This window comes from Heliconius melpomene, chromosome 4 (genome assembly GCF_056956725.1).
Source record: "Heliconius melpomene rosina isolate 202511_hmr_F chromosome 4, ASM5695672v1, whole genome shotgun sequence".
Taxonomy (NCBI): Eukaryota; Metazoa; Arthropoda; class Insecta; order Lepidoptera; family Nymphalidae; genus Heliconius; species Heliconius melpomene.
In genome coordinates, this window is record NC_140392.1 from 6,348,049 (window position 1) to 6,372,746 (window position 24,698).

General features: G+C 31.9%; 2 protein-coding genes across 6 annotated transcripts; one reads left to right on the forward strand and one right to left on the reverse strand.

Moving 5' to 3' along the window:
- The first annotated feature begins 108 nt into the window (after positions 1-108).
- Positions 109-22,389, forward strand: Csk (C-terminal Src kinase). 4 transcript variants are annotated; one of them, XM_085185103.1, is made up of 16 exons: positions 109-270; positions 9,562-9,652; positions 10,651-10,773; positions 11,329-11,409; positions 11,677-11,758; positions 13,072-13,162; positions 14,711-14,857; positions 15,098-15,188; positions 15,325-15,444; positions 15,822-15,942; positions 16,123-16,288; positions 16,729-16,896; positions 18,011-18,227; positions 18,463-18,549; positions 18,854-19,042; positions 19,666-22,389. In XM_085185103.1, exons 2-16 carry the CDS (start codon positions 9,605-9,607, stop codon positions 19,666-19,668), a joined length of 1,734 nt encoding a protein of 577 aa, XP_085041229.1. In that variant the 5' UTR covers positions 109-270; positions 9,562-9,604; the 3' UTR covers positions 19,669-22,389. The 4 variants fall into 4 exon arrangements, with proteins under 4 accessions (XP_085041229.1, XP_085041232.1, XP_085041233.1 ...); XM_085185106.1 differs by having other exon boundaries at positions 15,825-15,942; XM_085185107.1 differs by having other exon boundaries at positions 10,651-10,767.
- LOC146539556 (uncharacterized) lies at positions 21,750-24,674 on the reverse strand. Of its 2 annotated transcripts, none has more exons than XM_085185125.1 (4): positions 24,353-24,674; positions 24,071-24,242; positions 23,706-23,820; positions 21,750-23,011 (listed from the first exon to the last, which is right to left on the reverse strand). In XM_085185125.1, the coding sequence occupies exons 1-4, from the start codon at positions 24,426-24,428 to the stop codon at positions 22,409-22,411; spliced, it is 966 nt and encodes a 321-aa protein (XP_085041251.1). In that variant the 5' UTR covers positions 24,429-24,674; the 3' UTR covers positions 21,750-22,408. The 2 variants fall into 2 exon arrangements, with proteins under 2 accessions (XP_085041251.1, XP_085041250.1); XM_085185124.1 differs by having other exon boundaries at positions 24,071-24,263.
- Positions 24,675-24,698: the final 24 nt, after the last annotated feature.

Genomic DNA, 24,698 nt, shown 5'->3' on the forward strand with positions numbered 1-24,698 from the left:
CTCTATAATGAAAAAAAATATAAAAAACATACAGAAACGGAAAAAATAATACCGTAGAGAAATGCAATTTGCAATATGATTTAGATTATCTGTTTGAAGAACAGCAAGTTGTAATGACATAAAAATAAATTTATAAAATGGCGGATATATTCCAGTGACGTATATGTTGTGTTTATTAGTAAAATAATTGCAGAGTGCTGTGAAAATATATTTAAATAATGAATTAAACTTTTTGAAGGTTTGTCCTTCAGTAGTGATATGAGATTTTAGGTAAGTTGTATTTCATTCTAGTTCCTATGCTATAAAAGCGTTAGACATGTTGTTGCAATGTAGGAAATTGTAGGCGGAACGACTTCATAACGTAGTGAAGCAAGAAATTATGAATTTCGGTAGATGTTTTTATATATAAGAAAATAGGACCGTAATCAATTGATTATATTATCAGAAATTATGACTTTTAGTTTGATAATCGATACAATATTTACAGATAAAAAATCGCTAATTGTAAATTAGACGACTATTTGCATTGCTTAATGCAAATGTACATTTTAAAATTTTCTTAAAAAATAATGATGAATGTTGGTAGCTGTATTTTACTGTAACATGTAGCTTTATTACTTTTGCAAATATTCCTTGTCATTATGTATCTTCATCATAAGCAATAAAGTACATAATTTTACCAAACTCATGGTATAGTTATATAACAATCAAAGTAAATATTGCAATATTTATCACATTACATACAGTTCACAACTTATCCATGACTGTACTTAAATTTGTTGTGATTGTTATAGTAAAAATGTGGATATAAAACAATAAGCATTGCATTCAAAATTACCATATAATCATGTCTAATTTGTTTTTGACTTAATTTGTTGCTATAATTTTATATAAATTGTAATTAGTTACTCATAAAATATACATATTTTATATGGTATTTTTATAATAATTTCTACTATTATGTTTAATATATCTTAATATATCAGTTTCTTTTTGTGAATCCCTTTTAGAGACAGAAAAGTGTAAATGTAAAATTAAAAACTTTACTTATTGATAGGTAAAGAATTATTATTTTATTCAGTAATAACAAATGTTTCTGTAGAAGTGGGATAGACAGAGGGAACCTTCACCAATCATAAGACAGTCCATTCTCCATTTTTTGTCAAATTTTTTGAAGCATTCAGTTTTGATTGGTGAAACTTAATGCCACACTTTGTATTCTTACTATGTGGAATTAAACCCATAACAAGCTGCATGTGCTGTGTTGTGCTACACAGTCTTAGGCTGACCAAATTAATCTGCTTCTTCAAAAAATATAGAATTGATACATAACTGACTTATAATTTATTATATAGCAAAATATAATCATAAAAAAAATTAATACAATTTAAAAAAACAATATTAAATGTGATATTGTAGTCATAGTTTTAAGTCTGCAGTTATAAAATATCTTGATTGCTTAAATAACACTTTTCTTATTAATGATAAACATTCTTAATTGAACCAAATATTACAAATAAAAATAAAGGATGAAATAGGCCATTTTTTAAATAAATATCATGCTGTAGTGCAGTATTTCTAGCCACAATTTTAAGATGCGTTGTTATTTAGCATAATTATGTTTTTTTGATATAATATAATTTCATAAAAAGGCTTCAAATTTGCATAATGCCTACCACCATGCATAACTCAGTTCCACAACCAACACATTCAGATACTGTACAGATACTGTTCCATCGTGCCACAATGGCCTGGTGTCATAGATGTACTCTTCTGTTCTCTGGTTATGGCATTCTGAACATACCAATTGAGCACTCCTTATTTTGCCAATGTCACATTGTATGGAGAACACACAAAGGAGGTTATACAGTATAAAATACACCCTGAATTCTTGAAAACATAATATCTATAATTGAAAGATTTCACTAAAAATTAAGCAATTAATACAAAGTAAATATTTTTAGGAGATATTTGATATTAATGTAATTATAAAGAAGACATGTGCCAGTGTGTTAAGTCAAATTAAAAGTTTGAAATGTGTATTTTATTATAACCATTTTAGCTTTTGATATTGTTAACGACTGGCAAAGTGGAGTGGGTTAATCTAGTAGTAATAAACAGAAAGATATATACTATCGGCATTAATGCCCGGTGTATGTTGCCATACACAGGGATTAATGCCAGGAGGAAGAATGAAGAGTCCAGTATAAACTGAAAGTACATTAACTTGGAGATATAATAAAGTCTGTACATAAAACTTTGTGTACACAGAAATCAGCACCCATTGTATATATGTAGGTCTCCCAATATCTTGCATTACTTAAAAATTAACTCGCCTCCAATTTTACATTTATGTTTTTGATGGGATTATTATTATTATCTATATATATAAAAGGACTTGTCCTCACTGACTGAGGTAAGACGCACGCACAGCCGTAACCGCTGTGCGTAGGAACGTGAAATTTGGACAGATATTTACTTTCGTAATCTGGACATCCACTAAGAAGGGATTTTGGAAAATTTTTACCCTAATGGGGTGATATATGGGTTCAAAATTTGTATGGAAAAAAAATTAAATCGGCACCGATTTTTATGAAATTTGAAATTTAGATTTTTAAAAGTATTTAATTGAACACGTGTTTCATCGTTTTCCAGAATTCTCCCTCTAAGGGTGCAAATAAGGGGTTGAAAGTTTGTATAGATTTTTTTTTTAATTCGGCACCAATTTTTATAAAATTTGAAATTCAGACTCTTAAAAGTATTTAATTGAACACATGTTTCATGGTTTTCTAGAATTCTTCCCCTAAGGGTGCCAATAAGGGGTTGAAAGTTTGTATGGAAAAATCTTTTAAACGCCACCGATTATTATAAATTTTTTAATTTAGACTCTTAAAAATATTTAATTAAACATGTGTTGCATGGTTTTCTAGAATTCACCCCCTAAGGGTGCAAATAAGGGGTTGAAAGTTTGTATGGAAAAATCTTTAAATCACCACCGATTTTTATAAAATTTGAAATTTAGACTCTTAAAAATATTTCATTGAACATAAGTTTCGTGGTTTATTTTAATTCATCCCCTAGGGGTGTAAATAAGGAGTTAAAATTTTATATAGAAAAATCTTTAAATCGCCACTGATTTTTATAAAATTTGAAATTGAGACTTAAAAATATTTTATTGAACACATGTTTCAAAGTTTATTAGTATTCACCCCTAAGCAATAAGCAAGCGAAGTTGCGCGCGTCCGCTAGTTTACATATAATATTCCAAATTTCATTTATAGTTCTTAAATTTAAAATAGTTCAATCTAACAAGACATTGATAACTTAAGAAGCATGAAAGCTTATTTTTAAATATTTCATATATTCAATTATGAACATGTCTATAGTATATTATATACTAAGTTCAGTCCATATATGTTTGTGGTTGTCGGATGGAGAGACAACTGGCGCGTCCGATGACATCACCGCGTGCTAAAACGCCGCAACTGTTTACACACCTAATTCAAAGAGTACCACATTACCGACAATGCGTTAATTATTTAATTATTCAACCATATGTTTAGTTAATTTTCTTCGTTTTTCATAGTTTTTGCTCGTCGTTTTTAAAAATATATATTGTATAAGGTTGCATAAAAAAAATCAGCTTCACGCTATATCCCGCACACAGCAGGGTAGGCAGGGGGAACCACGGATGATCACACTTTGTGCTACTGCGCCACGAATGGTCTCAGTTCAGAAAAAAATGCAGTATGCCACATACATTGGCTTTCGACTGTATGTTTGAATGGAGGGCATTCAGTAAGTCAGCCCCGTGTGCTCGGTCACGGGACATTGCGATGCACACATTACCGTACGGGTACGACTGATTCGTCTCACGCTCCAGTTATCGTAAATACCAATTCTATTGCGTTTTTTTTTTTTTTTCAAATTTTTAAATCGCGATTAAGCTATTATTATTGCGACAATATTGCGGGGTGTGTGTGAGTTTGCTGTGGTCAGTGCTGACAAAACGTTGGTGATTAAAAAAAAAAAATCTTAGCCAACCACTATTTCTCTTATAACGTATCAATTTTATTCAAAGTACTTACAAAATTGATTTAAAAATGAAAGTGATATTATATCTATGATAAATAATTAAAATATTTCAACATTACTATTTTGCAATAATTTAGGTTAAGCAATTATATGGAAAATTTAACTAGACAAATTAATAGCATAAGCGCAAGTCGCTAAGCTTTTCCTGCAGAGTTGACGGCTCCTCTGGCTCTGACAGTTTGTGATTGACGATCACATGGGATGGACGTCGTCGAATGAAAACACGTGTATAAGTTGTTATTTGTGTTTTATCGGAGATATAAGAACAATTACGAGTTTTCCATTGCTTTCCGACCGACTCCCTTCGGTGTATTGTTGTAAATAAACAAAAGATCCCCTCGTGTGTTTCACTCTTTATTGGTAGTCTGTATAAGTGTGTTTACAGTGTACTGGTTGGATTGACGTGAATAGTGTTTTTTTTTTTTTTTTGTATTTTTTTTTGTTTTAAAAAAAAAACGATGATGCTGTTGCGAATTTTACACAATAACTTATTTTGTCTCGTGTTTATTGTTTGAGTGATGTCTGACGCTAAGTTTGTCTAAGTTTCTAAGCTGTCGCAGATTATTGCTGGAAGGTAGATAATAGTTTTTATTTTCGCATTAGCAAAAAAAGAAAAAAAAATACTTCACGCTGTATCCCGCACACGGCAGGTTAGAACCTTGTGTTAAGACTCTCCGTTCCCCACTTTGTCCCGAATTCTGGAGGCATTGCGTGTTGAGTGGCAGAACTCAACGCCGCGCTTTGTCTCGACACCAGAGCGAAGAAATGGAAATATAAACGTAAATAAATATTTCACTTACACACATTAGTTTATATACAGGTAGTAATTGTATTCAGCCTGAATATCTTTATTGACTGTGGAGATTTTGCTACCAATGAAATATTTTCACTATTCTTTGTATCTGTTCTCAGAGCATTACTCAACAGGAACTAGAATTTATAAATCTATCATAGAATTCTAAACCTATCTCCATAAAACCGCTATGCAAATCTATTCGTGGAAAAATCGATACTCTTGTTTGGACCTAATCTGTTAAACCGTAGTTTAAAATAAACCATATGGCTGTCTAGTTTAGCGGCCGACCGTCTGAATGTGGTACATAAATAAAATAGTACCTCGTATCGCGGAAATTTTCATATTCTTCAATAAATAAATACAATTTAATTTAATAATCTAATTAAAGTAAGAATCGAAAAAAAAACAGGTGTTTGTCGTGTTTTGTTTTGTGGAAATACGTCTTCGCAATTGTACAAGGCCAAAATATGACCGCCTGGCTTATACGTACGTGGGTTTTATGACTCACCCCATTACCATCTTAAATTAGATTACACTTGGAATAAAAGGATATGGACACAATATTAAAATGATGTTTATATACTGATAATTCGATTTTTTAATCGTTTAAATTAATTTTAATGTTCATCTATATAAGTCGATAAATCTTCGTATTTATTTATTTATAGTAACTAATACAGCTTACCCATAAATATATTTTATGATGGTTATGTATTTATAATTAGATGCCGTTATATGCAAAGAAAACGTTATGAATTGCAATTTTCTATATTAAATATAGGGAGGAAGTGACTAAGACTTGTGTTTTCCTTTTTTATACACGGCCGTGGTATAAAAGGAAGCTGCTATATTAAGGTCGACATTCGAATCATTAAAGGTCCTATATATTCTGTTTATTTTTTAAAAATGAATATTTCATGCGGAAATGGAGCGATTTAATGAAATATGAATGTGTGTTTTTGGAGCTTGTGAACGTAGTTTATTTGTTTTCGATATTAATTTGTAGATGTACAATTAGGAAAATTGAAAATCAGTAAAACCTATTTCAAGACTTTACTATTTTATTTTATTACTATTTCATTTTTTTTTAGTTTATTACTATTTCAGTATAATATTATTATTACCTTTTGGATATATATAGTATTAAAATAAAACCATACACAGCATCTAATTGAAAAATTATGATAACTTCGTTAATATTATTCTCTGCCACTATTATTTTACTATTTACTATAATTGGTTTTTGATCGCGAAAGAGACGTAATCATAGTACGCACCGAAGATAAAATGAAAGTGAAACGTAAACGTGCGCTCGGTGGTCGTTCAACTCGGCACGCGCCTTCAACCCTGCGGTCTCTTTGCTCCTATACCATAAATAATTTAGCCAGAGTTCTCTTCTTCATCATAAATATGAATATATGCATAATAAATTTAAATAATCTCAATTAAATATTAATTAATTTTAGTATAGATTTGTTTTTTTTTATTATGATGTGTTATAACGATTTCGCAGTTTTTATTTATATTATTGCATTAAAATATTTATAGTTGCTGTCTTTACACAATGTCCACATTCGTCCACGAGGGTTACGTTAAATAGCGTGATAAAAACAAGTTATCGTTTTGGTATGTAGAAAACGTGCGGTAGCGTGCAAGCGGCGCCGGCGCAGGCAGCCGTACGGCAAAAACTGGATAATCATCGACCACTGCCGCTGGGCTTACGCAACGTCTTATAAACATACATACATTCTTAGTGGGTTATGTAAAGATTGCTAATTGTTGTTTCCATATATTATAATAATTGTTGTTGGGATTTGAGACTTTGTTAGGTTTCTAAACGTTTATATTGCAATTTGATGTAAGCGTTACTGGACATATCCTTTTATGATAATCAATTAATTTCGATGTTTTAATTTGTTTTTTTTTATATATGCTTAAAATTATTTAATATTTGCACTTTTTGTGTTTTTCATAGTAAAATGTACGTAATGTAATGTGTGTAAATGTACGTGTAGTAAAATGTAAATAAAAATAAAATTGTGTATGATATGTTCATTCTGAGTATATACTACTAGTTTTATCATTAGTATATACTTAGAGTGTGTCATAAAAGTTATTTAACGTGATGTAATATAGCCTACAGCCATTCTCCATCAATGGATCAGTAGTTCCTGGAGTTAGCGCCTTGAACCAAACATCAGCTATAATATTAGTATAGATTTTTAAATAAATAAAGCAGAGGGAATCTAGTGTTAAGACACAACGTTTCCCACTTTCCACCGAATTGCCTACTTATTATGGATTTTTAAAAAATAAAAATAAAATGGCCAAGTACGAGTGGGACTCGCCCACCGGGGTTCCATACAATACAATTGTAAGTTTGTAATAATTTTATCTGTAATATCAATTCGAGATAAATGGCTTGACTGGCGGACAACAAAGCGATCCTATAAGTTTTTTTCCCTATTGAGATGCGGAACCCTAAAAAAATAAAACTTATGAATTTGAAACTGTTGAAAATGAAACTAAACCATCTTAAACCTTGGGAAGTATTTAGTTATGGAGTGAATATACGTATTATATTCTCGACCACTCGACACGGTGAAGGAATATTGCATTACAAATACAACATAATCAGCTCTTTGTACGTAGACATATCTGTTTTACATTTTATATTTTTACGTCTTTTTACATTACTGGTCTTTATTCTACGCCATTTTGTTTTTATTATTAATGTTTTTGGATTGTTTTGCTTCATTACCAATATTAGTTTCATAAAAAATAATCAGTTTCACGCTGTTTCCCGCACACAGCAGGGTGCGGGAACCTAGTGCTAAGATACTCCATTCCCCAATTTCTGCCGAATTCTGGAGGCATTGCGTGTTGAGTGGCAGAACTGAACGCCGCGCTTTGCCTCGACATCAGAGCGAAAAAATGGAAATATAAACGTAAATAAATATGTCACTTCCTGGAGTGGGGTTCGAACCCACCAACCGTCACGTTACAGTCACACCCTCGTGCCGCTGCTCCATGACGGCCTCTTAGTTTCATTTATGATTATAAAATAGGCATATTGAAAGTTATTTTAGAATCAATTTTACTTTGCTGTATTCTAAATTAGCTAGCGATTTTCCTGTTGTTACAATCGTTTATATAAAATTATTTCATAGAAGCGTAATAGAAGTAGACTCACGATACTGTACACGCGCGGATGGTTGTACTTACGCTGAATTATATATCTACATATATTATGGCAAGAATGAGTCTGCATAAGTATTGACGCACCTTTGTTCTAATATCGTTATTTAATAATACTACGCATAAGTGTTTATTGACAATCAGGTGAAAAACGTAGTGTCATAACACTTGGTTCTCTGCGTAGCATGCCTAGAGATATTTTGTATAATAAGTGTAATTGTATTTAACATATCTGCGGAATAAATTGGCTTTAAAAATCATAACAATTAATAATCACGATGCTATACACGTGCGATTTATATTAACTGTTTGTCAAAGAGATTAATTAGAAAGATTACGTTCAAGAACTAAGTTAAGACATTAATATAATATATTAAGGAAAATTATAAAGAATAAGATGACAATTAAATAGTATTAAAATGGAACAAACATTAGTGCAAACTATAAAGTGCAATTACTTCACAAAAAAAACTTTATTAAGAAAATAAGTACGTAGCAGTCATTTGTATTTTTCTTAACATAATCTGTAGATACTTATATTTATGAATAATCATTCTGTAAATTTTGTTAAATTTTTTGAAAGATATAAGGGAAAATTAACTTAAACTTAACTTAACTTAACAGAGGGAACGGAGCGCCAAACTCTACAGACTCTACATACCTCTTTCGCCTCTTCCACTGTCATTAACCTCTTCATACATGCCCTTCGAGGGGTCCTCATGCAGTTTACGTGACCTTCCTTCAGTATCTTTGATACTGTGTTTTCGAAGATCAACCGAGATCTCCCCCTATTTTGTATTTAACGATCAACTTATTTCAACCTGCAGTTATGTCTAGTATTAGTTAAAAGTTGTTGCAGTAATATGATATTTCTCCGTTACAATATAATCCGAGACTGTTAGACATAACACATAGTATGTATAAAGAAATATTGCATTACCACGTCAGCCACAAAGGCTTACCAATTGAAGGTGATTTATTTGAATAAAATTGTTTTAAAAATATTCTTTACTATTAATTCTATATATTATTCTTTCCTCGCTCTAATAACGAGGCATTTCGCGGTGTTGAATTCCGACACTCAACAGGCAATACCTCCAGAATTATGTGGAAAATGAGGAACAGAAGTGTCTAGTTTCCCTCTTCACTTTCACAATAACACTTTGTAATTAAAAAGAAAGTAATATGCACATTGCACAAACATATCATAACATTAATAAATGTAATAAGCAGTGCTTTTACAACATCTATTACTTACTATCGCTACCTTCTTGGAACACTTTCCCCACATATAAAAGTGCATAATGGTGTTAACGTCAAAATAATATACCGAGTTATTTAATTTGTTTTATTTATACATTTAACTTATTAAAAGGAAAATGATGAATTTCTCCTAACTTTAACGCCAAAACCACAAATCATTTCGAACGTCAAATGCTGAAATATCATAACCAAGCCATTTTTGTCTTCAGATAATGAGGTGCAAGTGAAGGGTGGTGTTAATCGTCAACCGAAATGAATTCTGATGTACATCGTCACCAGGCACATCCGCCCTTGGCACAGGTACCTAATGTTAAACTATGAAATATTTTTTTAAAAAAAAATGGGTAACTTTTTAATTTTGAAGTTAAATTTACTTTTAATTTCATTTTAATTTAGTAATTACACACGTACATATGCAAGAAGGCATTTATTACGTATTATTTAACAGTTGCGCAAATATTATTTTAATTTCACAAGCAATTACTTAACAAATTATTCTGTAAATGCTACAATTATATTTTATAACAAAAGGTAATGCACAACAGGCAAAGAGATTGCAATGCGTAGCATTATGTTGTTTTAAAAAACTGTTTTTAAGCAGACCAATATCGCTATAAACCTCAACAATTTAGTCTGTGCCACAATGACCAGGTCAATTTACAACGGTACGGTAAAACCAGATAAAAAAGACATATATATTGATAATATATTATGAAATTCCGGCCAACAAATGATGACTGATTGCCCAGACATTAGGCCAATTCTTGCAAAGTTCTCGTCTGAGCACTTGTACGACAAACAAGTTCTGAATATCACTCAGTAAGGCAATGTTTAATTTTCTGAATAATTAAACAATTGTTTTATTTCTTAAAAATGTCACGTACGCTGTATTATTTTGGTTGACTAATATATTTTAAGAATTTCGATCTATAGTACATATATGTATAACATTTTATATAAGAGGATATTGTATTAAATTGATGTCATCGTGGTTTGTTATTGAAGGATAATCTTAATTAAAGCAAATTTAGAATTGCATTGAGGCTTTATTTACAATGTGTTTTGTTTTTAATTGATAATTATATATATAGTTTTTAATTACAATAAAGAAGCTTCAGCTTACTTTGCAAATATGTAATTTGTGGACAACGTAAAGGTTATTTGCGTTTTCTAAATAATGTTCTATATTTACATAATTCTAAAATGTATACTTTTATTTTTTTATTTCTAAAGTATTTATATTAGATATTTGTTTGTTATTAGATATGTTTATTTACATTTTAAAATTAATATTTCAGCACGGTGTTCACGGCACAAAGAGCGTTGGCCCCTGCGGCTGGTACTCCGCATCGGCCACGCCCGCGCCCACCGCCCCCGCTCGTCTAAAAAGGGCGCAGCCCCCACATCAACTACCGGTAAAGGTGAAAAAGGGTTGATTTTGGAAACATGTAACTGATTAAAATTTATGATATTCGGCCCCCAAACGTCAAAGTTGTCATACATACTAACATTAGCAAAAATATCATTGACAGAATAACGTGGCTTGAAGGTTTCTGGTATTAAATGTACAAACCTGAAGTTATTTTCATTATAACATGTTTAAATTTTTATGTTTAAATTAAAATATTTGCAAAAAGTATCATATTTTTTATATATAATATTCTTTATTGCACCAAATATACATAAGATAACAATAAAATACATTTAGTTCACAAAGGTGGACTTATCTCTATAAGAGATCTCTTCCAGCCAACCAGTTGAAGTGGATGATTTACAAGTAGCGGGTAAGATCATAGCACAATTAAGTTATTACTTTAAACATTTAAAGTATAACTTCTTGTGAATTAATACTAATAACTTTATTGTTTTATTAATTTATATAACTTTTTTTTTAGATGTTTGCGTTAATACATGTTGACAATCAACTTGATCCTTTTAATTTTTTAACTCTAACTTCAATAATATTTTATTAATAGACCGGCGGAGGCGTCAGTGGAAGCAATGGTCCTCATGCTCCCCTTTCGCCCACAGCATTGCAGAATTCCATACCACATAGTGTAAGTTAATAAATTGGAATATAATAATAATTTTTATCTACTAAATGTTTTAATTTTAAAGTTTTCAAACAAAATATTTTCAAAGAAATAATAAAAAATATACTTAAATTTTTTTTTGGTTACACTGGTCTTCTAGGGAAAAACAGAGAGACATGCAATATTTAAATTGTAATACAAGAAATGGGACAAGAATGTTTTTTAATTTTATTAATAGATGAATAGAAACAAACGAAATGATGATAAAATAATATAATTTTCTGCTTGTAGAACTTAATGTCTTCGTCAGTGCGTGCAGCGGCCCCCAGCGGGCCCGTGCCCGCCGCCATGCACACCTCACAAACAACTGCTGGTATGTTACCTTTTTTTTTACTTCACGCTATATCCCGCACAGGGTGGGCAGAGAGAACCTGGGAAACTAGTGTTAAGATAGTCTGTTTTCATTAAGACATTTTCGTTCCCTGCTCTCCTTCGAGTTTTGGAGGCATTGCGTGTTGAGTTGTGGAAGTCAACGCTGCACTTTGCATCGTTACCAGAGCGAGGAAATGAAAATATTAAATATGGCTTGGTATGCTATCAATTCGCCATTTGGAAGTCACCCTCGAAGTCAAACTAAAGTCTAATGTGCTAAATAAAATCTTCACATAATTTATTTTACCGTATATTAAAAAATACTGGTCAGTGTACAGCTTTAAAATAAGAAAATTTATTTGGGTAACAAAAATACTGACTTAACTTCTGTTTTAATATATATATATTTTTTTTTGTTACTTAAAAATCTGGGAACTTACTACGCACTTATCAATATAAATTATAACACTTCTTTTTGTAATATGTCATATTGGTCTCGTGGCAAGCATGCATCAGATGTTTAGAATTGCTCCATGAGACGTGATTTGATCGATTTATTAACACATCCTGAGTTTAGTGTACTAAATGTTATGATATATAATAATAACATAGTGATAGCTTTGTATAATCATGTCATAGATATTAAATTTTGTTCATTTTTTTCTAATTAAAAAGTTGTATTATATTTTAATTGTGGAATTCTTTAAAAATAATTATGTAAAAATGTTGAAACTCTGTTGTTAATTTTATTTAAATTTATAAAATTCTTAATAGTATTTTGTATGCATAAAATCTTTTGTGAATCTCATGATAATGTAGTGTCCTTGCACTGGATTTTACTGTGAAACTAAAACCACATTGAGTCATCTGGAATATTCATGTGTCATCGCCGTTAGTTATTTACAAATGAGAACAGAATTGCAGTGGCAATGTAATATTGTGTTTGTAAACTTATATACACCCTTATATAATTGTGATATTAAAATATATATTTATAGTAAGTAACTGACTTAATAATTTTGTTTATATAGTTTCACGTTATATTCCGCATACTACAGGGTAGGTAGAGGAAACGTGATGTTAGGACACTTCATTGCATGGACATTGTTGAATTTTGAGGGTATTGCGTGTTGAGCGGCGTAACTCAACAACGCGCATATAACCAGAAAGTAAAAAATAATTGATTTCTTCGAGTGGTAATCGAAACCACAACCTTCTCGTTTACAACTGTAGCGCCACAACAGCCATATAATTAACTTTATGATTATAATTATGATAATATATTTGATATTAAAATGTATATAATATTTGCAGTGGTGCCAAAAGGAGCGAGCGATGTACTAGTGAACTCCTCGGGACAAAACCCACCGCCTCCAGCTACTAGGCTGGGCAACATGTCATGGCCGTAAGTGCTCTTTAATTTTTTTTATAGTATTACGATTTATCCTCCTTTGTACTATCAGCAGAGAGAATATAGTGTCAAGATGCTCCATTCTCTATTCGGAACATAATCTATTTCCTCGAGTGGGGAACGATGGCTCCAGAGCCACAAACCTCCAGAGGTTTTTTCCGGGAAAGTAATACAAACATAAGATTATTTTTAAGTATTTGTATAATATAGTAAATTCCTCGTTTTGTGAAAACTTAAAAAAATTTTTTCGAGCTCTCATATTACGACTGTAATAATGTCAAAGCCTTTATCCTTTAATTTGTTTACAGTCGTGTACCTACGATAAGCATTATTTATAATGTACATTAATAAAAGATATTTTATTTGTTTTTAAAATCAACAGCTAAGAAAATAAAAAGTGGGATTTTGTAATGTATAAACAATGTAACGCGTCTCTTGTAAACTGCCTAAACGTAGTAGACAATCCTACCATACATTCTTATCGATTTACGTCGAAATAGTTACATAAAAATATATTATTAGAAAAGTTATTACAAACAACCTTTATTTAATAAAACGTTTATACAATTTTGTCCCAAGCTTACAACAATGTTAGGCACATAATATCTTATCGGCAATCATTAGAAAAATTGTATATTATAATCAATTTTTGATAATCGCCGTCACCATGTTGTAGACATGAAATGTGAAACTTGATAAGATAATTAGTTTATCTCTCGTTGATTCTGGACGGTTTAGTTTGCTTTTTGTGAGTATGGAAAGTGACAGTGAAAATCGAAGTCCGGATATAATATCATCGCCATTGATCGATTGCTATGATTTTGAGTAACTATATAAGTTTTTCAATTTCCTTTTTATCATGATTTTTTGTTTGTTTTCTAAATTTGTAACAATAGAAATTTCTAGTATTTTACAATTATTGCTGGTTATTCTCGTTCTTACAAATATTAGGTATTGTTTATAATTTTTAAGCTTCTTTCATGTTAAAAGATGAATTCTTAATTTCCCTTCTCCCCAACTAAATGTATTATCTTTTCTAGAGTCGTGAATAGTTATGAATTGTAGTTTAAGATTTATTTGAAGAATTGTATTTATTTACAGATTATTCGCAAACTTTAGTGTCACAAGGCAGTGCCAATGTTGTTAACTTCGATCTGCCCCTCCATAGATATAATTATTTCATATATATTTTTACTTTTTAACTTTATAGTTTTCATTTTATGCCTATTCCCTGTTCAGAGAAGTAGCCAGAGATAACTTACTAAAGAAGATATTGTGTGTGCTCCGTTTTTTACCTATTTCAAGACTAATACGTTATTAATGTTAAACCGAACCGAATGTCAACACCGAAAAACAGCGTTTTTTTTTTTGCAACACAGTAAAATTGTAAATAAGCAAATCTTTCACATTATCAATAGTTTAATAAGAAATGTTTTACTGTACAGACGAACTTACATAAATATTATAAAAAATATCATATTACTTTTTAATATTTCATATTTCCACAATTCGAATATTTTTATATTTAATTTTTTAATATAGATGGCATCACGGCGCTATATCTCGGGAGCGCGCGGAGGCGCTGCTGTCGGGGTCTCCGGACGGCGTGTTCTTGGTGCGAGAGAGCACCAACTTCCCTGGTGATCATACATTGTGTGTGCGATTCAGAGGAAGAGTTGAACATTATCGGTAATTATATTGTATATTTTTTTATATACATTGGCGTATATTTATAGACATTGGCGTATTTAAGAAAATTAAATAGAAATATTTTCCAAGGTTACTTCTTGACTATTGCTTTGAAAAATAAAATAATTTTTCAGGCTTAATTTTTTTTTATATAAAAAAATCCTATGTAATGCTTATGTAAAATAGGAAAAGAATAAAATTCTCCCTACATAAGTTAATATGCTGTTGCATCTTTTCTAGAGTAAAATGGGCCACTGCATTAGACAGCCAAAATCAACGTCTTACAATTGATGATGAAGAATTTTTTGATACCATGCCGAATCTTATTCAGGTACACATTTATTGCGTTTTATTATTATAACATTAAATATGATTTGGAAGTGAACATTATAAAGTAAATATATTATGAATTTAAAGTGAAATTTATAAAAAAAATACTTATAAGATAATATTATTTTCTCTTACAGCATTATGTGAAGGATGCAGATGGACTATGTACAAAGTTAGAACGATGGCTCCCAAAGTCGTCTCCCAATGGTGCCGATAATAATAATGTACTTCAACCGCCTTTTTCACCGCTTCCACAGGTATATAGAGATGTAATAATAATTAATCTCCCTAATTCTTCCATAGTATCCTTAATACTATGGAAGAAGAAGCAGGAAGGATAAATAGATTGTTAAACATAGATACCATATATCATTTGCATTTGATCTGTAAGAATCACAGATATAGATTTAATTACACTTAATTTATTTCAACAATCTCAACAATCATTCTATTATTAAAATTTAAACCACAAAGCTAGTGTTTCCGTATTGGAAAACTATCTAAATTTTTATAAAAAGCATAAAATAAATAATATTTTCCTTATTTAAATATAAAACAATAGTAATAATAACCACTAGAGATAAATAAAACTAAATAAAATCGATATCTCTAAAGAAAAATCATATGTGAACAGCAGCCGCCACCGTACCCCCCCACGCCGAGTCTGTCCAGCGCGCTGCCGCCCGCGCACTTCCAGCACGCGTTCCCGCATCTGCCCGCCGACACCACCGACGGGGCGCAGAAGTTTGATGCGCGTTAGTATATTTATATACCTTGTACATACACACGCACTACTAGTATAATTCGTGCATTTGTATACAAATGATTTTTCATTTTTATACATTCAAAAATATATCATATTTCCAATATTTATATTAATTTATGTAACAATTATATATATTAATTTATGTAATCTAGTTTTTCATATTTTACAGGTTGGATAATAGCAGAACGAGATTTAGAAATCCGAGAAAATATAGGCAAAGGGGAATTTGGCGATGTGATGTTGGGCATTCTCAATGGCACACAGAAAGTTGCTGTTAAAATATTAAAGGATCGCGAGGCAGCTAGCAAGTTTCGAGCGGAGGCTAGCGTGATGGCGTATGTTTATGTTAAATTATTATTTTAATATTTATAATTACAATGTAATTAATATTACAAATGTGAGGTTAAATAACCTAAGAATAATAATATCTCGTACTATCAAATTCTTAATACAGACTTACTTAATGTAAATATGTTTGCACCAACAAAAAACACAGAGTTGAATTCCAATATTAATTAATATGTAAAGTCTCTAGATTGTCATAAATTCCTTCTATATATTTTGCATTATACGTAAAAAAATACGCAATCGTGGCGTAGCGCGAGAGCGTTTGACTGCATATGCAGTGGTTGTGAGTTTGATTCCCATTTAAGGCATTAAATAATTTGCATTTCCCTGTTCTGCTAAGGCAAAAATATTACGTTGGTTTCCGCCAGCCTAAATACTAAATTCCTACCACATATCCTGCATTAAATTAAAAAAATTGACATTACAGATCATTAAAACACGAGAATCTAGTACGTCTACTCGGCTGCGTAGTGTTCAGTAGCAACGGCAGTACCTGCATAGTGACGGAGCACTGCGCCCAGGGCTCCCTACTCGACTACTTGCGCTCCCGCGGCCGACACTACGTCACGCAGTTGAATCAAATTAATTTTGCATAGTTAGTATTGGTTTGATTTGTTTTTTGTGTATTATATTTGATGCCATCATGGCAAAGGAGTAGAGAGTATGACTACAACCGCGACGTGGTTTCAATTGCCAATAGGAGGCATTAATATTATTAATTTCTTTGCTCTGGTAACAAGGCATGGCGTGTCGAATAATTTCTGTTATTCGACAGGCCTAATGCCTCGAATATGGTATGGTATGGTATGGTGTGAAAAACTTAAATTACAGTGGGATGTATGTCCCTCTGCCTGTTCTGTGATATCCGGAAATACAGTGTGAAGCTGATAGAAAAGAAATTTGGTATGAGATTTTTGTCAATGCTAAATCTCAATAAAAAATATTAAATTTTTGTTCATTTACTAAGAGGATGTTTGAACAATAATCTTCAGTGTATGTAGTGGCTCACGTTATAAGTATTTCCTGTTTACTTATTTAGAAAATAGGCAAAATAGACGTTTAGCAATCTATTTCAATTACCTATAATGACGATTGTTATTTAAATAGGGTTCTGTAATCAATTGTAACTTGTCATATAATTTTACATAATATGAAACAACAATAGCATAACTATTTCCCATTGAATAATATGTACTATTATTTACTAGTCAAATTATAAATTTAAGGCCATGCTATCGGTTCGATTCCCAGTCGGGCGAAAGAAATATTAAATATTTTAATATCTTCGTTCTTCTATTTGAATTCTTGCACATGCAAAGCTTTAAGAATTCGGCGGAAAAGTAGGTAACGGAAGTTTCTCAATGGGGAATGCAGTGTCTTAACTGCAGTTTTCCTCTGCCTACCCTGCTATGTATGGGCTATTGTGGCTATAGTGACGCATTAAGATGACGTCTGATTGTAAACACGATAGTTAGATCTTGACTCGAAGGATTGGTTTATTTTCAGTTCTCCACTTTGATAAGACATAGTGCAGCGTTGATTTCGCCAATCAACATGTAATATTTTAAAAAATGAAGTGTTTTAACACTAGGTTCCTTCTCAGTAGGGTAGGCTCTTTTATATGCAACATAAAGTGTGTAGCTGAAAATAAATAATAATGTTATAATATACTACGGTTGACGTAATTATAAACGTATTGTATCGTGTAGCGACGCGTGCTGCGGCATGGAGTACCTGGAGCGGCAGCGCGTGGTGCACCGCGACCTCGCGGCGCGCAACGTGCTGATCTCGGCGGAGGGCGCGGCCAAGGTGGCGGACTTCGGGCTGGCGCGCCAGGACACGGCGCCCGACGACCCCGCCGATGCGCTGCGCGTGCAGGCCAAGCTTCCCATCAAGTGGACCGCGCCCGAGGCGCTCAAGTACAACGTGAGTACTCAAATTTGAAAGTGGAATTTATTTAATTTATTCGATAAAATGTGAAAGTGCTGCAACGTAGTTCCAACAGTTTTAAACCAAAGAATCCCGAACGACAAATTATGTGATGATGTATTACCTTTACCCATGTCGTCACTTTTTAATTATTATTAGTTAGAAGAATAAGATTTATCTGTATTATATGATGGTTAATTCGTTATTTATTTTATAAAATATTTGTTTACAGAAATTTTCGAATAAGTCTGACATGTGGAGCTTTGGTATACTCTTGTGGGAAATCTACTCCTTTGGAAGAGTGCCATATCCTAGAATTGTAAGTATATGTTAAAATAAATACTCATGTATTTTATATAAAATAAAGGCATACTTCACATACTTTTATTATACAAAGAACTGATCTACGTTTTGTAATATAAAGATATTATTTTTTTGGGGCCGCTGTGCCACAAAGCCATATGACCGTTTCCATATGAGGGAGTTAGTTATTTAATATTTTCATTTTCTCGCTCTGTTAAGAAGACAAAGCACGACATTGAGTTGCATCAGTCAATGATTCAAAAATTATTAGACAGTGCTTGGGGAACAGGTTGTCTTAACATGCATGTGTTTACAAACAGCCCCTGGCAGAGGTTGTGCGGCACGTGGAGCGCGGCTACCGCATGGAGGCACCGGAGGGCTGCCCGGCGGGCCCCTACGAGGTGATGCGCGCCGCCTGGCACGCTGACCCCGCGCAGCGCCCCGCCTTCGCGCACACGCGCCTCCGCCTCGCTGCCATACGAGAGGCCACCGTCACTAATGCGCACCAGGTATGGATGGCCTTCGAAGATTTATATAAGTCCTTGCTAAAACATATTTGAATTTTACTTATCTAGCGACCCGCTCGCGGCTTCGCCCGCTTAACTTATATTCTTAATACATTGAATTACAGTCGTGTTTTATATATATAATGTATGTTTGTAAAGCACTTAGAATTTACGTTTTAATGTAATTATTTACGACATTATATTAGAAACCTAAAAATAACAGTATTTCTCTACTACATATTGGATGTTGATACACATATAAACCTGCCTCTTGAATCACTATCTATTGTTAAGTAGTTTTAAAAATCTAGGCATACATAGGGACAGACAGTAAGCATCTTCGTTTTATACTAAGTAGTGATATATAAATTCTCTTTCTTATTTTTATGCGTTTCACGCTGCTGTGTGTATTATGTGTTAAGATTCTCTATTCCCCCCCACTTTCCAACAAATTTTTAAAATATTTTTTAGTGTTGCGAACCCACAAAACGTTTTCAGTCGGACCACAATTTATATAAATAAACAGTATATGTAAATGTTACATAAATTCCCAATGTTATTTACTTTGTGTTGTATATAATAATAATGAATGTTTTTATATGTTTAATATATTGTGTTTGTTTCAGTGAACGCTGCACTATGAATGGTGCCAATTGGAGTATAACTTTATGATGTTTAGTGGTAGCTGTGACAAATCTGTATTTTACATACTGTAGCGTCTCGTGAATACTAAATTATTTTGATTAAATATAAAGACACTTCCTCGCTTAAGAAGTAACCGTAATATTGTATCAAATAGATGGAATTTATGTTATAGGAAAAGGATTATCTCCAGTTTTGTAATGTGATGTGGGCTTTTAGTGGCCTTTTATGGAAACTGTTTTGTTTAGAAATAGAATAATTTGCCGCGTCTCGCTTTCTGCTGCTATAAAATTATGCACAAATTTTTATAGACGAAGCACAATATTTTTGGCCTTGGTAATAATTACTTTTATAACCAACTTACATAATAGAAACTTTTGATAATTTATATTTTTAGTAATAATACTAATTTAAGATTACAGTTCAAATATTTTCATAAACCCTTTAATATTAAGACAAGAATAAATCTAAATGTATTGTGATAAAATACTTTTTTATTATTTTTCAAATATGTAGCAAAAACACACACTGTCAGTATTTTATAAAATTATTTTTAATCTTTAGAACAACAACTTGTAACAATCTATTTGGAAATGCATGTTCTTACCTAATGTTTATAATAAGTGAATGTAATTTATATAAAAAAAAATCGTTTTTATAAAAATTAAATATGAAATAATTAAAAGAAATAGCTAAGATATTATCTTCTAAATTCGCAATCACTAAAAGCCCTTTATGTTTCGAAGGCCTATAATTAAAAAAAATATATCCCACAAAGTGTCAACGCGACCATATGTCGGTACTATGGTACTGTCTAGTCAAATAACGGTTATAGTTTTCTTTGTATCATATTACTTTCAATATAATTACTATAAATCATATGGTGACTGATCACAATATGTAAACGTAAACAATTATAAAATTGCACATAGAGTTATATATATGGATAATTTATAATTAAATATAAGATTAACCGCACTTCCTGTTATTACACAAAGGACACGGAAATGCTATTTTGTAATAATCTTTAAAAAAAACAAATATAATATTTTTATCGCCGTTGTAAGAAGTCGCTCGAACGAGTGATTCATTCCTTTACAATATTAGTATTAAAGTCTGATATTATTATTACTTGTGCATTTGTAGCTGATCTTTTGTTGTGTCTATCAAATGGGTATGCGTTAGTGTAGAGCGGTTACGAGTTATTTATTTAATACCATATATGAGATAAAAACAATCTTTTCTCGTTGGATTAAGTACATAAATAGACATCCCTTTAGGGGCCATTCATAAATTACGTAACTCGTTAAGTAGGGGTACAAGGGTGATATTCTGTGAAAAAGGTTGGGGAAGGGTACCTAATTTCGTAATAGTACAATTCAAAATATAATTTTAAAACATAATTTTGGAAAAACTGTTCTCATATAATTATTTTATTGTTTTATGAGAATTAATTTCTGGATGGCCTTCTTAGATTTGACTTTATTTTTGTCATTGACTTGTAATCGCTCATCATTGGCATTTGCACTGTAGAGTAATAAGGTGTGCTTAGTCAAATTAAGTAAAGTTGTCAAACCGACTTCAGGTTGTGTGCTAACATTTAGTAATTACCAGCGGTAATTTAAAATCGTAATTATATTAATAAATGTTGTTGGAATTAATAAATGTGGTCATATGTTGTGAAAATTAAAAAGAAAATAACATGACAATCATTTGTAAAATGGAATCTCAAGCAGAGGATATGTTATGGTTTAAAATGATTTATTTTAGTATGAGTGAGCGATATCCTCTTAATGTCATTTAAAGTGTAAAGTGTAATTTCGAAAACAAATTGAATTCATATTCTATATGTATGTATTGCTATGTATATTACTTTGATTGCAGCAGTAATATGCTTATAAATAGTATAATCAATTCTTAATATTATTTTAAATAGCAATGTTTTGGTATTAAATGCTTCACGAAGGGAATGACCGTTTACTTTCCTTATGCAATACTAGTTATAAGTGTTACATTGTTTTTTTACGATTATTTATAAATTTCTTGAAATTGGTTAGTAATCCGAGCCGTACATGGTCTATTAGCGGGTAGCAATGTATAAAATGTTGATGCTTGTTCTTTTTAACTTTACGATTTAATAATAGATAAATGAATATTAGATAGCGAAATTCCACGAGATTGACCGTGTAAAACTATCATATTTATTTCTAAATGTTCCTTCTAATATAGCTTGTTTGAGTTGTTCAACTCTATTGAACTATTTGAAAGAGTAACGAATTTCCGAGCCACGTGTTAAATGAGAGTAAGTAACTCAAGGAAAAAAAGCAATGAAACTGCATGTTGGTTGATATAAATGTTTATGACTTACGTACATCATAAATTTTATTAGTATATATAACGTTTGCACCCGCTAATAGGTCCTACCGACTCCGCAAGAGTCAACTTTTACCAAAGTCATGTCAAATTGCAAAAATAAATAATTTTGCTTGCAGTTTTCCTTTACCTTACTGAAACTTCATAATATCTCGAAACCTGAATGTACTAGTCTAAAGTTTACCTTGAACACTTAAGACTCACATCCCGTGCACACCGTGATATCTTTAAAATGTGAAAATGAAAATCTCGTTTTGTTTTTGTTTATTATTGTACTATTTTCAAAGTGTAAATATATGTAACAATAAAGGATAAATGTATTATAAGAAACTGAATACAACTGAAGTTTTATTTCTATTTCTGACAAACGCAATCGCTGGCGCTGCTGCAAGAACTGAAAGAGACACAGCTACTATTGCATGTACAGCGCGATTTCGATTTACTCTTTGATCTACGCCGTTTCTTTGAAGTCCAAATGTCCGCTTTTATATTAGTTCGTTTCGACTTTCGCTGTGTTGTCTGAGTTTGACGTCCATCTTTCACCATGAATCCGCACCCCTGGTCCTCATATGTTGTAACATATTTATCTGAAGTGTCTTTACTACATTTACAAACAATTTGATGGCTGCTCTTAGTACTCTTTTGAAGCTTTGAACAGCTTGTAGACGTCTTTTTGTTTTTTAAAATTTGCTTAGGCCTTTGTATCTCCTCATCTACAGACATAAAACTAACACCGGAATGCAATCCTCCCTTGCATGCACAAGCATAATTCGTCTCTTTTTCTGCAACTCTGTTTGTTCGGCAGTAACATGGGCCATCATATGTTGAACCGTGATAGAAATTATGTATAGGCACCTCAGTTTGGACAACCGCACAATTGCTTAAAAAGCTATTCTGCCGCAGTTTCGGGTAAAAATAACAAATATCAGTGGTTGAAGTTGAATTATCATTATGGAACTGTAACAATTATGTCCTGTAGTAAAATTTCATATAATACAAAAGCTACTACTTGCTACTTATCTGTAAGTAAAAGATGTACGAGTATAAAATGATTTTATACATATGTATTACAATAGAATGAAAGATGAAAATATTCTTCGTTTCTTTGCTAATGACAGGTTTTACATTCTTACATAATTATTATATTAATTTATTTTCGAGATAGAAAAAAGGATGTGACTGAAACGCGGTGGTTGTCGAACCCGATCCCCACTTGGGGGAACAAATTATTCAGACAGACGTCGAGTTCCGCCCGAACTAGGTTCCCTCTGCCTGCCTCCTATGTCCGGGATATAGTGTGAAGTTGATTTATTTTTAAAAAGGTAGACGACAATTATCCAACAATAGGTTTTCGTTTATTTTACTAGAGATGTTTACTTTCATTACAATGTTAATCTAGTGTTAAGACACTCCGCTTGCCACTTTGCGCCGAATTTTTTGAGGCATTGCATTTTGAGTCGGCCCAAGTCAAAGCCGGACCTTTGCCTATTAACAGAGTAAAGAAATGAAAATATTAATAAATAATAATTCATTCCCTGAATGGAGATCGAACACACAACTATCGCGTATTTTTACAGTCACGCCCTTGTCCTTGCCCCTACGCCACGACGGCTTCTCAAATGTTAATCAACAAAAAATAAGAATTAATTACCTTTTGAGTATAATCAGTATAAGGAGGATTAAGGCAACATTTTGAATTGAATTGTGGCGTCGGCAATTTATCTCCAAAACCCGTAGGAATCTGGTGATTCTCAAATATTGGAGTTCTACGAAGAATGATGATTGTTACAGCTACTTAACCAACACAAAACTATTTTTAAGAGGGTAGAGAGCAAAGAACAGCTGTTTTACTACATGAAGATAAACGAGTAAGTACTTATGTGATTAAAATATCCTATTTATTTCTTTTAAATTATTACATAAACTCTACTAAGTTAAACATATAATTAGTCATCTTTTAAAGAAATATACTTATATCTACTTTAGTCTTTAGATTTTACTTTTCAATGACCTTACCCATAAGATATGTTCCTTACAGTACATGGATCCAAGTTTATTACTCCTGGGAGATAAGGAACATTCAAATTATTATATAATTGATAGGGCCACCGACCGTTCCAGTTAGCTGGTATAAAATAAAGCTGAACACTTCCATCTGGTAAAACTATTGGTCTAATATCACCTTCACCTATTATGTTTGAATATTGCGCTGAATAAACAAAATATTTTTGTCAAATTTATTAAGAAAATAAAAATACATTATTTTATTCTATAAAGCAATATTAGAAAAAAACTAACCTGGCTTGGGAACTATGGGCAAATATGAATTACATTCGTAGACTGTACTGAATAACGGCTGGTTGCACTGCATCATGTTGAAAGATTACTGTTTATTTTTGATTATTTGACTTGCATCTTTGGGAACTATTCTTAGTTCTCTAGGAAGCAGCATACTTGGGTAAAATTGTATTACGTTACTTATTTGAATTCATGATTTATTTGACAAGAAATGACAAATGACTTTTCATCAGATATGCTCATATTTAAAAATGTTTGTGTTTCAATTACAATAAATCGAAAATATATTTATTTAGTTAAAGTTAAAAAACGCCTTGGCGGCCAGAGAGCTATGACGGACGGTTCA

Bases quoted from the DNA above. Each gene is read 5' to 3' on its own strand.
- Csk (XM_085185103.1), top strand. From the start codon at position 9,605: ATGAATTCTGATGTACATCGTCACCAGGCACATCCGCCCTTGGCACAG. The intron at 10,774-11,328 runs GTGAAAAAGGGT...TTTTATTAATAG, and splicing joins CACATCAACTACCGGTAAAG to ACCGGCGGAGGCGTCAGTGG. The intron at 11,410-11,676 runs GTAAGTTAATAA...TTCTGCTTGTAG, and splicing joins AGAATTCCATACCACATAGT to AACTTAATGTCTTCGTCAGT.
- LOC146539556 (XM_085185124.1), bottom strand. From the start codon at position 24,428: ATGATGCAGTGCAACCAGCCGTTATTCAGTACAGTCTACGAATGTAAT. The intron at 24,264-24,352 runs GTTAGTTTTTTT...TTGTTTATTCAG, and splicing joins GCCCATAGTTCCCAAGCCAG to CGCAATATTCAAACATAATA. The intron at 23,012-23,705 runs GTAATTAATTCT...TAATTGTTACAG, and splicing joins ATACTGATTATACTCAAAAG to TTCCATAATGATAATTCAAC.